This window comes from Bactrocera neohumeralis, chromosome 3 (genome assembly GCF_024586455.1).
Source record: "Bactrocera neohumeralis isolate Rockhampton chromosome 3, APGP_CSIRO_Bneo_wtdbg2-racon-allhic-juicebox.fasta_v2, whole genome shotgun sequence".
NCBI classification, from domain to species: Eukaryota; Metazoa; Arthropoda; class Insecta; order Diptera; family Tephritidae; genus Bactrocera; species Bactrocera neohumeralis.
Window position 1 is genome coordinate 10,700,750 of NC_065920.1, and position 17,751 is coordinate 10,718,500.

General features: G+C 34.3%; 1 protein-coding gene across 3 annotated transcripts in view; it reads right to left on the minus strand.

Annotated features, from left to right (window-relative positions):
• Nucleotides 1–17,751, minus strand: part of LOC126753829 (protein quick-to-court) — a 32,260-nt gene that overhangs the window by 12,080 nt on the left and 2,429 nt on the right. For 2 of the 3 annotated variants that reach the window (XM_050465542.1, XM_050465539.1), the window contains exons 2-3: nt 7,257–8,360; nt 7,089–7,163 (exon numbers count right to left, since the gene is read on the minus strand). In XM_050465542.1, the coding sequence (XP_050321499.1) occupies nt 7,089–7,163; nt 7,257–8,339 (1,158 nt within the window). In that variant the 5' untranslated portion in view covers nt 8,340–8,360. The remainder of the gene's footprint in view (nt 1–7,088; nt 7,164–7,256; nt 8,361–17,751) is intronic. The other variant, XM_050465541.1, reaches the window with a different exon arrangement.

The following is a 17,751-nucleotide window of genomic DNA, read 5'->3' on the forward strand; positions in this document are numbered from 1 at the left end:
CAGAGATATAGCAAAGCATCTCAACATCTCTTGTAGAAACTTTTCAACTCATTTTGGTTAATGTTTTGGGTATGAAACGCGTCAATGCTACACTGGAACCAATATACCTGAATCTTTGCCAAAACAAGAGCGGATAAAGGTCGCAAAAGAGATACCTAACAATGCAGCATAGAACCCTAAATTCATCAAACGCAATATTACCTGTGACGAGACGCCGGTTTATGAGTATGGCGCCGAAAGTGTCATACATACAATCTAGAAAAGTTGCTCCAAAAATTAGACGAAGCTGAATAAACCAAAAGTCGCTGAAGGCATAGAAGGACTACTTTGGCTTAGGAAGGTCGCCAATTTGAAGGCGAAAGTTTTTTTAGTTGATCAGAGATATAGCTGTCATTATTCAGATGACAAATTCGGTCTAGAATCATTATGACGAGCAGAATACATCAACAGAGAAGACTTGAACAACTAGAAGGAAAAGGGTTATTTAGACTATTGTGACCCGGCCAATTGAGAAGCAGATGAATTTTTCAACAGTATCAGAGGATATCTTTGTACATTTATTATTATTTACTTGAATTTAAGCTTGACCGATAAAATTCTTATTGATGGGATTATAATTTCATTGATGAACTTCATAATACTTTTAACCGTAGGCCTATGTTAATGCAGCATGGGAACGATTCGCGGAAATTTGATTTTCTTTCTTAAGAGTGATATACACACATATTCTATATTATGTATGTATGTATATGCTTTGGCTTGACCTGTTGTCACTGCATTTTTATGGTCAGAAATCAAGAAATGAAAATGGAGCTGATTTGGCTTAAAACCACAGTTTTTAGGCTATGTTTACGTGAATATACATACCTATAAGTAGCATACATATACATATATACATACATATATATACTATATGTATTTATAGATGTATATATTACACATATACATGAATATTAAATTGCCACAAATATTAACGACCAGAATTAAAGTTGCCCATACCAGATGAATACCGGACATACTATACATATGTACATATGAACAATTTTTATGTTGGTATTTAGTTTTAAATAAAAAGTAGGTTAATATGTTTTAGTGCAGAACTTTTTCAACCATATTGGCACACTTACGAGTGTAGATATAACTGTAGATATAGAAAAGCGAAAAAAGACGTGAGAACCTATGCAACTAAGCGACGAGAAAATACTATATAAATTACTAAACTATGAATAGGCAAATACATATGAATGTAAGTACTACCAGCTTCTTGTATGTAAAGTCATTAGTTCTATGTATATATATGTCTGTATGTGCTTGCAAACATTTCATGCGAATTGTGTTGCAAAATAAAATATGAAAGCGAAAGAAAAAAGAACCTTAGAAAATGTGGTCGTGTCAAAAAACCTGAATGAGTGACACTTTACCTGCCATAAAAATAGGCTTTTCTTTGCACAAATGTAAGCACATACAATACATATGTACGTATGTATGTATGTATGTATAAGTGTGCTTGGTTTATTTGTAACTGCCCTGTAGGAAATAGTCAGTTACTATATGCACAGGTTCATTTGGAGGAGGTTATAAATCACGTTGGATATGGGTTCTACTAAAAGTGCGATAAATCAAAAAATAAATATATCAGAGACATAAAATTTTACACTAGAGATGTCATGAGAAGGACTTATGGGAGCCGGTGTAAAAGTTGTACGATCTCTAGGGATATCTCGGGTCTCGACCGACCGTATTTCGTCTAATATTGGTGCGTGACGTTCTTCTCACATTGCTATGTCTCAGTGCAAAAATGGGCGAAATCGGACTAACAACCACACCTACTTCTCATATAGCAAAATTTTAAATTGAAAAATCAAGAAGAAATTAATATAACGTGACCCCAGTATCTATAGTTGACTTTTAACCGAAATTATTGGTAAATTTATGGGATATACAATTGAAATTCAGAGATAATCCTTTCCCGACAATATTATTATCTGTGTATCAAAAATGGGTTGAATCGGATCAATACTTCCCTGAACACCCATATATCTAATAAAAGCTTTTCGAACTTCCGGGTGACTTTAAACCGCATATGTCCGCCAATATCTGATTTATCTGACTTATGACAATTACCGAGGGTGTTTTACTCATAGTAGTGTATCTTTGTGCCTAAAATGGATAAAATTGGGCGAAAACTTGGCCCAGCCCCCACAAAAGTAACATCAGGATTTTCGAATATCCGGCTGAGTTTGCTCCATATGATTTGTAATTGTATGTGGGGTCCCTTTATAAAACCCAGGGAACATTTTTTTAGTATGTGGCATGTAAATAGTATGTGGTACTGGTAAAAATAGAGATATTCGGTCAATACTACCCAAATATACATTACAAGTTTTCGAGAGAAAGGTTCTGCGGAAGGTTTATGGTCATTTGCGCATTGGCAACGGCGAATACCGCAGTCGATGGAACGATGAGCTGTACGAGATATACGACGACGTTGACATAGTTCAGCGAATTAAAAGACAGCGGCTACGCTTGCTAGGCCATGTCAACCGAATGAACGAAAACACTCCATCTCTGAGATAAGGAAGCAGAGGAAAAGCAAGACCTCCACTCTATTGGAAAGACCACGTGGAGAAGGACCTGGCTATACTGGAATCTCCAATAGGCGCCAAACAGCGAAAAGGAAGCGGTATCTACGCAAATTAAGAAGAAGAATATGCTCTAGTGGTCCTATATCGACGGTACCGACAAATGAGCAGCTTCTTGGAGAGAAAAGAACGTGTACAAATTTTCAGATGGACATCTCAAAAAGTGAGTCACTAATTCGGGCATGTACATACATATGTATATACAAGCAGACGGACGTATCTAAGTCGACTCAGATCGTCACTCATCCGACGTTTCCTTCTGAAACTTAATATACCCTGTTGAAGGTATAAATAATCAATATCTGTGCTTTTCAAATGATTTTTAGTTAGTTAAATGTTATTAGGTTACAAATTTCCTACGGGCTCAATTCGGAGGTTCATATCCGTGTATGTATGTATGTGTGTATAGTGGATATGTCAATTCCTTTTTCATCCATAGAGCAAGCCCAACCAAGCGGCTAGCAATGCTGCCTAGTCTTTTGAGTGCAGATATTAAATTATGCAATTACTACAACACTTGACAGCGCGGAACAAGTCTTTATTAGAAGGTAGCCTGAATAGTTGCGCTAACGGCCGGAAAGGTATGGAGGAGCATCAAGTGTGCTTGTGCGCACATAAAACACTTGTACACGTGTGTGGGCAAATAATTGAATGCTCACAGCACAGAAAATCGATATAAAAACTAATGACAACTTTATAGCGTGCGCCTACACACACCCATACACAGTACACATGCAAATAAATATAGAAAAAATATGAAAAAGAAAGTAACTAAGGAAAATATTTTCAATTAACACGAACATATCTTACTTTTATGAAATGGAAAGCGGTGGAAATGAGAACCATTGATTGCAATGATTTAAATGAATGCACACAACTGTGTATGTGTGTATGTGTGTATGTATGTAGTGGTGCGCTAAAACTTGCCAGCCAATTTGTCGTGTGGACTCTCGTTATTATCCTGCAAGGTTTTTGTGATTTGGCGTGCTGCCAGCATTTCAATAAAAGTCTATTAAGGGAACGAAACTATAAATTCCGTTACAAATTAGTTCGGGGCGCTGAATGACAGGAATCACTTGATAATATTTAATGAATGAGCGTTTACATTTTTATCATTTATGGGCAATGTTGTGATTTCGTATTTTAATGAGAAATACAAACATGTACGTATAACGGTATTTTTGTATGAAATAAGTAAATCGATATGCAGGATACTCAGCAGCGAAAACGGAAGGAAGAGATTGATTGAAAGGTGTTTGTGTGAGAATATACATACATACTTTGTATGGTAAGGACACTTGCCAAACCAACGACTTCTAACTATTGGCTCTGTATGTATATGTGCTATTTTCTGCTATTAGTTTATATTTTTCGGTAAACAAAAACACAACTAACATATTCTATTGTCTCTATTTGTTATCTTGAATTAAAAAAAAATAGCTTTTCTACTGAAAAGTTGTCACAATTTACCATCGATTATATTGACTCCTTGATATCAACTTCGCGTAACAACATTTTTAAAATGCAACCGTGTGTGTTGGCGTCGAAAATACAAAATAAATTAAAGGCAAAAAATAAAAATTAATACAAGTTTAGACATTTGAAAATCTTAACAACACTTATTAGCAAATTTATTTATTATTTATTTTTTGGAACTTGACACTTGCACCACGCCAAAACAGAAAATCAACTAAGTCTGCACCTGAGATTTGTGCACCACAAGCGCCAAACGCCAAGATGGCACAATCAAAGGAATGTCAGGAATTGCTGAAACACTCATTTTGTGAGTGGTATTTTGTGCTTCTTCTCACCACTTTCGCTCTCTCTTTCTTTCTATATGTGTATATACAAACATATTACAATTTTCCAAAGCGTGTGGGTTTATGTTTTCGAAAATATCAACAAAACTAGCACCCTTAAAAATATTGCAAAGATTTGTGAGCGCACAGAACTGAGAGGCAGAAAATGTGAAAGCTGAGCGCCCAACTTGGTGGTGGCAAGCTCTTCGCATTTCACCGGAAGTAACAACACACAGCAGTATGAGTATTATTTGTATCCAGTTGAAGTTCCATGTTTACAAACAGATAACAAATTTGTTGTTGTTTTTTTTGTTTAAAGCATACATATATTAGGGGGTAGTGTGGCTATAGGGAGTTTTTTCGTTTATTCGGCTTCTACTGAAGCTTTATTAAAGAAGCTATAGCTATGAAAATAACTGTTGTTTTGGACAAGGTGATGTAAGAACCGCTGCTACTTATAGCAAAATTTCTATGGAACCTACAGTAATTTACCAAAGTATATAAATATTATATAATATCTACAACTTTTGAGAAATAGTATTTCAGATTGTATATCATATTTCAAATTCCAACACCTACACCAGAAAGGTCCGCTCTTTGAATCCAAATAATAAATCTAGGGAGTATTCTATGAGCGTAACCAACAGACATTTTCGATTCAGCACTTCTCTCCTTGTTAACTTGAGTTCTTCTCTCTTATTAGAAAATCAATACAGTCGTATAACTACTATATTTATTTGATTATACTAGTTTATGTGACTTATACCAATTGCTTGTTCGATAAGCTACTCTCCAAAGTTTAACGAATTGAAGAAAAATATCGTTTGATGGTAATGAAATCGGATTCGGCTTGTTAATTTGAGTTCTGATAGAGAATCATTAAAGTGGTATAATTGCTATATTTGTTTGATTATACCAGTTTACATGACTTATACCAGTTGCTTGTTCGAAATACTACTATCAATTTAATTATGTCAGTTTATGAGACTTATATCAGTGGCTTGTTCGATACGCTACTCTCCAAAATTTAAGGAATTGTCGATAAATGATGTTAATTGAAAGTTTAGAAGTCTCATAGAATGCGAAAATATTTTAATTTGACTGAAATTTATATTCTTCGACCTTTTTTAATATACACATGTTTTTTTTCCTCTAATATTTACTTCGTATTCTAACTGCAAAGATATATAATAAGATGTAGTCTTTAATGCGACTATTTTACATATTTTCGAGCTTGGTACTTCATGAGTTAATATTTTCGTCATGTATCGGGACATTTTGTTCTCAAAAAATTAAACAAATAAAAAGAGGAAAACATGGAGCTGGCATATTTAGACGGAAATTGAACTGGTTAATTGTGTAAATATGTAAATTAGATATTTGGGACATTTAGTTACAAAAATTAGTAAGTTTTGTCTCTACATATTTATTAAACTATCAAAAATAACAAAATTTAAAAATTAAAACGAAATAAATTCTAAGAAAAATTTTTATAAATCAAAACTGTATATCGTCAGGTAAAATGCAAAACAACATATCATCAAAAACTTCAAAATTGAATTAATATACATATGTATGTAATATTGTAAAATTCCAAGCTTCCGTTCATAGATATAACCCATATAACGGGTAGTCGAAAAAGTCTTTTCGTATTTTGTCAATAGATGTCGTTGCAGTCGTATATCTCCAGTGCTACCAATCACATTGTGTCATACCATATATTGTTGGAAAGGTGAGGTTTTAAGTTTCATTTAACCAAAAAAAATTAAAGTCGGGGAAGTTGAAAAAAAGTTACAGCTGTTCAAAACTGAGTGAAAATGATGAAGAAATTCGCTATATTTTGAAACTTTTGTATAAAAAGGGAAGAATGCCAAGCAAGCTACCAATGAAGTTTGTGAAGTTTACGGAGACGATGCTATATCAGTTTGGGTAGCAAACAATGGTTCGCACGCTTCCGTTCTAGAAATTTCGAAAATTCGATTTATACTGATGAAAGTTTTACACTGATGGAATATGGTCTCTAGCGGAAAAATGTCAAAAAGCGGTCGACCAAAATGATACATATTTATTAATTTATTAGTATAAATATAAAAGAATTAGTTGAAGTTTGGATAGAAATACGAAAAGACTTTTTCGACTACCCAATATTTTATCGTTTTTCCTTCGCCAGTAAACTAATGAAAATTGATGTTACGTTATTTTGCATTTTAAGTGACGATACATACTACAAGTTATGTTATGTTTATGTTGTATGTTAAATATACGAATATAAATTGTATGCACTGTAATCTTATATTGGTATTGGTGTAGAGTTCGTAGAATGCAAAAACCAAAACGTTGTTAAATACAACTCTGAGAGGTCGTTAAGCTCTAAGGAGTTCGCACACAAGTATCTAAATATTATTATATATCAACAACACTAGAAACAAACAGCACAAGCCGAATTGGCTCTCAAACTCATTCTCCTATGACCTAAAAACAGCGAAAAACACTATCAATTTCATATCTAGTATTACAACTAGCCAAACTAATTTTTTTAGCGTATTTAGCAAGTCTTTTCCAACCATATGGCAGAATGAAAACTGTTTATGTGTATATAATATCGCCCCTGTAAGCGAGCGTAGGTTAGAATAGTATATGCGCTTACAAAATCTTTCGACACTGGTGTCAGAAAATCAATAGAACTCGTAACTCCCAATCGCATAACGTATCCCTTTCCAAGCTGGTTAAGCGCATTTAAAGGATTTGCAAATAAATTTGTTTTTAAGACAATAAACGCAAAATATTTTAATTAAACTAAAAGCTATTCACTCACCATTCTCTGCATGTCCCGGTCAATCCTGCGCTGCTCGCCAACACCATCGCCTTTGTACATTATGTCATTGCTTTGCATAAAACCATTTGGGACGGCACAGTTTTCAGCACCACCATTCGTCTGTAGCTCATGCTGCGTATCCACATGATTCACTACTGCAGTGCCATTAATTGCTGCCTCAGTGCCTGCGCCAGAGTCAACAAATGAGCCGCCTCCAGTGCCTTGATCCTTGATTGCATCCGTTTTGACCGATTTTTGTTGCGAATTATAATTGTAATTTAGGTAAGTGCGACGCAGCGATTGCGAACGCGTCAGATTGCCAACTGTGACAGCGGGTGTTTGCGTGGACACCGCCGAACCAAACAAAAGTGTGGCCTTGCGACGCATTGCCGTTGCCGTTGCTGCTGCTGCTGCTGCACCCCCAAGCGAACCGGCTGCGTGTGTGGCATGGCGCTCGTATAGTTGTTTTTGTTGTTGCAGTTGGTGTGGTTCAAGCACTCCTGTGAGTGGGTGGTTGTAACGGCTGGCCGTAGTGCTCGGCATATTGCTCAGGTGGCGCGTGCTGCGTTCCATTTCCACATAATGCTCAGTGCTGTTTAATAGATTTGACTTTGAGCCGCGCATGCGTAATGAAGCGGAACGGCGTAGTGGATCGGTTGAGTGCAATAACTGTTTCGATTCTCTGCCATGTGAGTGCTGTGGCGAATGTTGCTGCTGTTGTTGTTGTTGCGGTTGCTGCAAGTGTGGTATTTTACTCGTGTTCGTAGTGAGTTGTGTTGTTGCTGCGCCTGAAGGCAATTGCTTGGTTGCCACATCACTCACGGCAGCCACTACAATGCTAGGTGTGTTTGCTGTAGTTGTTGCTGTACCATTTGTTGCTACAGCCGTCATTGCATTAGTTTCTTTCACAATATCGGTTATTGGGTTATTGTTACTTATCACCGCTTGCTTTGCCGCCGCCTCTGTCTCCGCCATCTTGTCGCTTAGGCCCCCTCCCGTGTCGGTCGTTGTTGCAACACATGACGTTTCGACAAGCGTCGTGGCTGTCGCTGTCGTTGTCGTTGCCGTTGACAATGATGTCATTGATTTGTCACGTCACTGCAACTGTAAAAGATGAGAGCAGTTAGTTGTGTTTGTGTGAGATTGAGTTGCTTGGCGTTTAAAGCAACTTGCAGTGGAAAGCGTCAAAGTAAAGTTGAGCTACTGCAATTGGCGCAACAGCATAAAAGCATGATTAATTAACTTAATTATTATGAAAAGCAAAAAATTGGCTGTCGGCATCATTTGGCGCTTCTCAGGTCCAGCTAATTAAAACTTTCATTCGTGGCGGCTGAAAAAGCAACAACAAGTGAAGTGAATGTCTGTTTCATGTTTGAAAACAATTTATTTATTTTTTCTTGTAATTACTTCACTTCTGATTTTCCTTTCCTTTCGAAAACCATTTGCTTGTCTATACACCTCTAATATGGCTTATTAGATGCTAAATTATGCGATTTGCTATAAATGAATGTAGAGTAATGAGCAAGTAATACAGCAATTAATAGTTTAAAGGCGATGGCGATTAATGAATCCCCATAAAAAATATATAAATAAAGGAATTTAATATAAAAAAATTTAAACTAATTTTTATAAAATAAAATATATTAATTATTATCGTTTCAATTCAGATTCCAAAGCTTACAAGGCTTTATTCGATTTTCAGTAGTTGAGCTTTTTCAAAAATATTTCTATGCTCAGTTTATGATCTGAGCAAAATTGAATCGGGCTGATCAATTTTATCCGGGAGAACCGAATTGATAATACATTTTTTTCTAGATTAGTGAAACCATTTTTATGCTAGTGTGAAGTTTGATATCCCTATGTGATTTAGGGCATATATCTAGGAGCTGTAAAATGGGTCATTGAAAGTGTAGAAGCTGCACATCATAGATGGCATAAATACAAAAGAATAGTATTGCTGGCGACTTTAGATGTCCGAGACACCTTCAACAGCGCTATACGGGTGGATATGATCGACGCTCTCGAAAAATTTTTTAAAATTTCCGACCACCTCAGAGTTGCGGTGCGGAGCTACCTTAGTAACAGAAAACTGCTGTACCAAACGAGAGAGGGATCACGACAGATACCAGTCATAACAGGAGCAACGCAAGGATCCAATCCAGGCCCAAACTTTTGGATCATCAGCTACGACGCTATACTATAACTTTATGTAAATGTCAGAGGAATCGTACTTAATTGACTACGCGGACGACATTGCAGCAGTAATTACAGCAAGAGACACAGAATAAGTGCGAGGAAAGCTTAATCAGGCCACGATACGGCCCAAGAATGGCTCGACTCACACAACCTCTAGCTCGCTACGGAGAAAAAAACGGAGTTACTTCGCTAACAAATAAGCACATACTCTTCGAAATAAGTATGCAAACGACTATGGACACAAAGCAGTAAACTACCTCCTTCTGGGTACGAATCCAGCACGCAGCAGCAAACTAATGGACAACCAAGGAGACCCTAGCCAAAAAAAGAAAAAGAATGCTAATGTCGACGACAATCAGAGTCCTATTATACTGAGCTGCGATAAGGACAGATGTGCTTTAAAGGTAGTGGCCAGAGTGTGCCGCACAGCAGCCCTCAGAGTTGCATCCGCCTACCAAACAGTGTTAGGCGATGCAATATTAGTTATAAGCTGTAATGCCCCAATTGACCTTCGTTTTTTTAGCGACTTGCAAGTGGCAACTAAAAAACTAAGTGGTGATATGAAGATAAAGCATCTAAAAGAATCATTAGTATTAGATGCGCAACTAAGTTCTCACAATTTTTTTTTAATGAAAATGCAAATTTATTGTAAAAAATGGTTACAAATGAATTATTCGATATATTCCCCAAGCGCTAGTCATAACTTTTTCCCATCTTTCTGATAAAGCCGGCTGTTTATCTTGTGATACTGTCCAAGAATCAAGCCATTTTTCTATGGCGCCTTGTGAGTGGAACTGCTTCTGAGCAAGACCGTGTGCCACCCAACGGAACAAATAATAATCGGACAGCGGACTGCGGACTGCGCAATATGGTGAGTGAGGTAGGACTACCCATTTAAGAGTTTCCAGGTAGGTTTTTGACGGGATTGGCAACGTGAGGCCGAGCGTTGTTTTACAGCAGAATCACTTTTTCGTGCCTCTCCTGCCTTCCAATGCTGAAGCAATCTCTTTTTGCGTTTGACACGGATCCTCATCGAGCAACGTCAACAGTTCACCGTTTTCATACTTCCTTCAGGCGTACGGTTGTCAATATCGAAATCGCCGTCTTTGAACCCACGAAACCACCCACGTCACGTTATTTCACTTGAGGCAGCAGCTTCGTAAACTTTTTTGGAGTTCCTGATTTGCTTCAGCCACCGATTTCTTTGACTGAAAGAATAAAATCAACACTTCCCGCAAATGACAATTATTTGGCAAGAATTCTAATAATATATAATATTGGGTATATTCGCCCAACCAAAAGTATATGACACATAAACAAAATCACTAATGTGGAAACGCAGTTTCTTTTTCTAAATATCTAGTTTAAAAATATTTTTGATTTATCAAAATCGATCACTATTAGCTGCTGGAGCCGTCTATTGACAAACAGGTGGAACTTAGTTGCGCACCTTATACTCGTAGCTACATAAATTGAATAATTATAAATTTCTTCACGACATCCAACGACATCTCATTTACATTTTAATCATTTATTTAAAAAAAGAGATAAATAATTTCACACAACCGATTGCATTCATTACCAGCGTGGTCGTAAAACAAGTAATTAGACTGCCTTTAAGGCAAAAAAAACGACGAGAAAAAAGGTTAACTTCAGCTACACCGAAGCTAAATACCCTTCACAACTGCTTTTTTTATAGAATAAATGGGTATGAAAAGATCTTTCTCGTGAATTTCATCGTCCGGTTTGTATGACAGCTTTGCGCTACAGTGGTTCGATCTGGACAATTTGTACGGAGATTGTACTGTTACTTTGGCCAATAGTCTGTACCAAATTTCAAGAAGATACATATATTGTCAACTATAAAAAATTTCCATATAAGAACTTGATTTGTATCGTTCACTATACTGGTCCAATATCGGCGGTTCCGACTTATGGGGTTACATGGGTTTACGGGAATAAAAAAACCCAATTTTTTATTATAATTCTACAATGGCTCTAGAGTATTGTCCTAAACTTTCAAGTTGTTCCGAGCAATAGTTTCGGAGATACAGCCTTGAGAACTTGTGCGGTCGAGGCTAGCTTGGCTAAGTGCGCCGTCTTTAAACGCGTTTTTCTCGAAACTGTGGTTTTGAAGCTGGTTGGAAAGATTTCTCGAGAACTACTCAACCGATCTTCATGAAATTTTACACAGGTCTTTGAGATACAATTCTTAGAAACGTTGTTGAAGGATTTTTCTCGATTACAACTACTTTAAAAAAAATGTCGCGAAATTTTCACTGAAATTTTCTTCTTTTTTTCTAAAAATGTCTGTCGAAAATTCAATTTTCCGTTTTTTTCTTCGTCCAAGTTCTAAGTTAAGGTTTTAACTAAATCACGTATTTTTTTCATTTTAGATGATCCTTCAAGGAGTTATACTGCCCATACGGGCGCATATTTTTTCTGAGGGGTCATCGGAAATGGCGTCGCAATGGCTGAGTTTAAAGTATTTTTTTCCAAACATTTCAGAATTTCTTTGTCAATAGTGTATGTTTGTAACAATAAAAAGTTCTAACAAAATATTTATTTTTTCATATGAAAAAAAAAAATTTGGAAAAAAGGTTGTTTTTTGCCCGAGAAAACCCATGCAACCCCTTATGGGAAGAATCTTGGGGAGAATTAAACGTATGCAAAATTTGATATCTCAAAAACTTAGGGGAAAATTCGCGTAAATGCAGACTGAATATACCCTGCTCAGGGTATAACAATATGTAATATGCAGATATCGTGCTAAAAGAGTAGTTATATTAATAAAATAATTTGGAATTTTTTCAAGCAGGAAATTAAAAAACAACTAATTAAGTAATAAGTAAATAAACTGGTCGAATTAGCGCATAGAGATAATAATAAAAAAGCTTCGCCGTTTTTGAAACACTATGCAGTTGCACAACCAAACAAGCTGCATACATACATACTATATATGTATGTGTATGTACATGTTGGTATGTTTGTTAACGCATGAACGGTTTTCTTTCAATTTAACCAATGCATACACCATGAGTATAAATCAGCGGTTCAAACAAGTATTTGCTACCAATAAATTTGCGCAAACACGCACGTAAATTCATCAACTGGCTTTGTTACATATTTGCAATTGTTTTTTTTTTTTTTGTTTTTTTCTTAATTTATGGCGAATTTTAACGCGAAAAATTTATTAAAATTCCAATTAATTGCCTTGCTTATTTGAAAAGTGAAAATCCGAGACAGCCAATAAACTGGAACACAGCGGCTTACCACGCACAAGTGAATAGACGCAGTAAATATTTATATATTTAATATGTGTGTGTATTGTATATATACAGACATACATATATGCACATGATTTTTAAACTCATAATATTAGAGCAAGCGTAGTAAATAAATCATACTTAAGAGCGCGCAGACGGTGAAACGAGATTTTAAGCAAACAAAGCCACGCTTTTCTCCACACTTTTGTGCAAATTAGAGTTAATTGCAGTTAAGCGCTGCAATGAGCTTACACACTTGCCACAAGCTAGCTATAAAATGTACATACATAAACATCATTATATACAAAAATACATACATATATGTATATACAAAAATATTTGCTTTTCCACAATTTCGCTCGTGTTGCATGTAAATTATGCACATAAAATCGTATTGGATGAGAAATGTGGCAACCGCATACCAAGCAAGTGGTCGAAGGAAAATTAAGCAGCTAACAGTTGTGCGCTAATATATTATATTGTACACATACATACTCACATATGTATGTAGATATTTACAAGCACACATTTTTAGCTGTGCAACAATGGATTGTACGTGTTGTGGCAACAAAATGTGCAATAAGTAGCCTTAGTACAAGCTGAAGATGTCGAAAGATTTTCATAACCACAACAACACAGCGGAATCAGCACACTTTGCGGTACATTTTGACGTTCACACCGTTTGTGTTGCGTTGAAAAGTAACGAAAGAGCAATAGCAAAAAAACGTTGAGAAAAACAATGCAAAGTAAATAGTGGTAAAAGCCGTTAAACTAAAAGCTGCAAGACCGGAAGCTACAGCGCAAAAACACACGTGAACTTCCTGTATAACGCTAATGTGTTAATGTCGTCGTTTTCGCGCTTTTGCTACCGCTCACATGCATACACGCATACATAAATACATCAATGGTAGTTTTCAATAATGCAATTAATGGATAGTACAACTTTCTATGTATAATATATAAACAAATATATACTATGTACATGTAAGAAAATATTTAGGATGAGTGAGCAGCACAAAGGGTTAGAAGGTGTGAGTTCGTAAGTAAATTATTGGTTCATTGAGTTTAAGCATTTGGTTAAAGCATCAATTATTTATTAATACTAAAACTAATAATAATTTTAATAGCAAAAAATATAAAATTATAGCTCTTTAACTAATGATTAGTCATTATTTAATGAGACCACTTTGTTATTGTGTACAAATTATGTTTAGCTTCAAATTAATATAATTTTAAAATTTGATTATCATTTAATTACAAAATCATAATTTAATAAAATAATTGTTTAAAATCAATAGAGGCCCGCTAATTGTTTATAATCCGGATTCCACTGTAATGGACAGGGTTAAAAAATATATACTAAAAATTTCTATTATGTCCCTTGTAATGTTCTTCCGTATTTCTAATCCGGATCACATGTTTATTATTCACTACATTTTTTATGCTTTATTGGTTTATTTTTAACATGTGTATTATTTGTTACAACAAACAAACAGAAATTTATAAATATTTGTTCATAATACATGGCTCTGATATGTCTTTGGGGGCCGGTTTTAATTGATCCGGATTAGCGGGCCTCTAATGGATTGTCAAAAAAGTGAATTTTTATTGATTTTTTTTTATTGATGAAATGAATTTTTGATGTCATGCCCAGCTCTTGACCGATGCTACGGCTGCTACTATGCCGGTCTCTTTCGACCAATTCAGCGATTTTATCGCAATTTTCGACGACAGGCCTTCCGGAGCGTGGCGCATCTTCGACCACCTCTACACCAGAACGAAAACGTTGAAACCATCGTTGTGCGGTGGAAATGGAAACTGTATCGGGTCCATAAACTGCACAAATTTTATTGGCGGCTTGAGATGCATTTTTGCCTTTATCGTAGTAGTACTGTAAAATATGCCGTATTTTCTCTTTATTTTGCTCCATGTTTGCGACGCTATAACTCACGAACGACTTAAAAGAAACTACAATCAATCAAATACGTGTTAGCGCGTGAAATGACTCGATGCGACGAATAAAACTAGAACTACGCGCGTTCAGCGCCAACTAGCGAAAATACCGCAAGACTTTTTTGACAACCTATTACAATATACTGTACTGAAATTTGTATGTATTTGAACTATGCCAAAATAGTACAATTTTTGCCGGAAAGTTTTCCAGGTCTAAAAATTACAGTTGAAAATGTTTTTAAGGAGAGTTACCACATGTTTAAAAATGTTAACTCAATAAACAATTTACCACTTTACCACAACAAACATATTTTGTAATATTAAATAGGTTTAAAAAAGCTTACAAATGAAAATATGTTTAGAAAGGGTTGCCACGCGTTCGATTTTTTATTTTTTTTTATTGATTAATTTAAATATTTATTTTTTGAAACAAACAGACTTAAAAAAGCACACAGTAGAACATATTTTTTGAAAAATATGTGGCAACCCTTTAAAAATGTTTAAACAGTTAAACTGATAAATTGGTATATTACAATATACATACATATGTATTTAAACAAATATTCTTAAAAAGCTTAAAATAGAAAACATTTTAGAGAAGGGTTGCCACATGTTTGAATTTATTTAATCTAATTAATTGAGAGATTGGAATATTATAATACATTTAAGCAATTAAATTTAAAAAAGCTTACAATTAAAAGTATATTTTAGAAAAATGTGCCAACCCTTTAAAATTTTTGTTAATAAATTAAATTGAATAATTGCAATATTATAATATATTTAAACAAATATGCTTAAAAAGAAAGGTTATCATATTATCGAATCTTATCTAATAAATTGATAGATTGAAATGTTATATGTATGTACACACATACAATTATGTATGTACATACATACATACATGTACATAGTTTGTTTAAACAAATAATTTAAAAAAATTGTACAATTAAATATATTTTAGAAAAAGATTTGGCAACCCTTTAAATTTTTTTGAACACTTAAACTGATAAATTGAAATATTACAATTTATTTAAACAAATACATAGATCAAAATATTTTTAAAAGGGTTGCCACATGTTTCAAATTTTTTAATCAATGAAATTGATTAATTGAAAAATCAAAATATATTCAAACATATTGATGTCAGAAATATTTTTTCGAAGGGTTGCCACCTATTTTAAATGTCGATAATAACAGATGGGACAAATGTGTTAATGTTAACGATTTTATAAAACAGTAAATGAAATTAAAAAAATTGTTTACGCTGAACAAAGAAATCTGGAAGAAGAAGAACCAACCAAAAATACGCACCCATAATCCTATAGAGGAATACATAGCATTTTAGTGAATATAAAATTTGGTAAGGAACGCACCTACAAAGATCACAGTTAAATGAAAATGTACATGTGTTTCTATTTAAAAGAATAAGTGCTAAAAAAGTAAATACATTTGTATATACATATGTATGTACATATGTATGTACGGAATGTAGTATATAAGATAAGCCATTTATCTATAAGCGAGCACATATTACGTTTTATATGCGATTGATAATCACCTTAAATCAAAAAAATGTTAACCATGTTCCTTTAAATGGATTTGCATTAGCAAACTAAAATATAATTTATTAGCAAGACAAGCTGAGCGGATTTACCCAAATCCGCCCAACTGTCTGTATGAATATAAGCGAACTAGTCACTCAGTGTTTGAGATGTCGATTAGAAATTTTGCACACTTCCGTTTCTCTCTAAGAACCTGAACTCATTTGTCGGAACCGCCGATATCGAATGACTATCGGATATAACTGATAAACAAACCGGTTTGATCAAAATCACGTCCTTCTAAGAAAGGATCTTTTATTTCACAAGATATCTTCACGAAAATCGGCACGGATAAGGCAACGGTACAATCTCCTAACAAAAATTAGGTTCACCAAAATAAATACGCAGCAACAAGGCCAATAAATGCCAATTTCATGCAACCATCACTCAATGCTCTGTTAGTTAGGTTTAAAAATCTTGAAACACTCATTTGTATCATTGCATTTATTAACCTTTTGACTTTAGTAGCACTTTGATGTAATAAAAATATTACAAATTATTGTTTTTGCTGTTTTTTCTGATAGAAACACGAGCTTCACCGCTTTTCGCGACGAAATTACATGCTTGTTATAAAATTACAACGTGAGCCCATTGCGTATACAAATTTAATACCCGACTAGCTTTTTAGACCGCGATACTACTGATCGTCTGCGGCAGACGGCAACTTGATGTTCCCATAGCACAGCGCTATCGTTGTCACAGTTTCGTATGTTTTGCGGTTTTTTAATATTTTTAAAAGCTCAATTAAAACATTCACCTCTCCGTGAAGTTTTTTATAGGCGCGTTTTGTATGCATGTGTTTGTGCATTAGGGTGAGCCGACAATTTTTTAGGCCTGAAATTTTATATGACAGCATTTTATACGATTTTTTTGGAAATGTGAAATTTTAATATTATAAAAATAATAATTAAGGTGAAGTATTTAAATATAATTATAAATAAATAACGAAATTATAAATTAAATATTTAAATATAATTAATATGAAAGAAAAAGTTAGTAAATTTTGTATGTAATGGTTTCAAAAAAGGACTTATTATCAATTAAAATTTAAAAGAAAAGGTCAATTTTAATTTCAGAAACAATTTTTTTCGAATCCAAGTATACTTAAAAAATTAATTAAAATTATTTTTATTTACATATGTATATGTATATAAAAAATGGCGAACTTCCAAAAAAATTTATTTAAAAAAAATTGTCAAATTTTCAAAAATGAAAAAAATAAAAAAAAATATAAAAAAAAATCGGCCCACTCCGGGATTAGCAGGGATAGTTGTCAAATCAATTGAAGTTTTTTTTTTGAGGAAAAAAAAATAATAAAAATGGCGAACTTCCAAAAAAAAAAATGACGATTTTACTTAAAAAAAAACCGATTATTTTATATAATTGATCGTGTTAAATTTTTTTCGTGTATTTTTTCGAAAAGTTCATTCAAAAACAAAAATTTAAAAAAAAGGTCCCCAAAAGTCAATTTCTACAAAA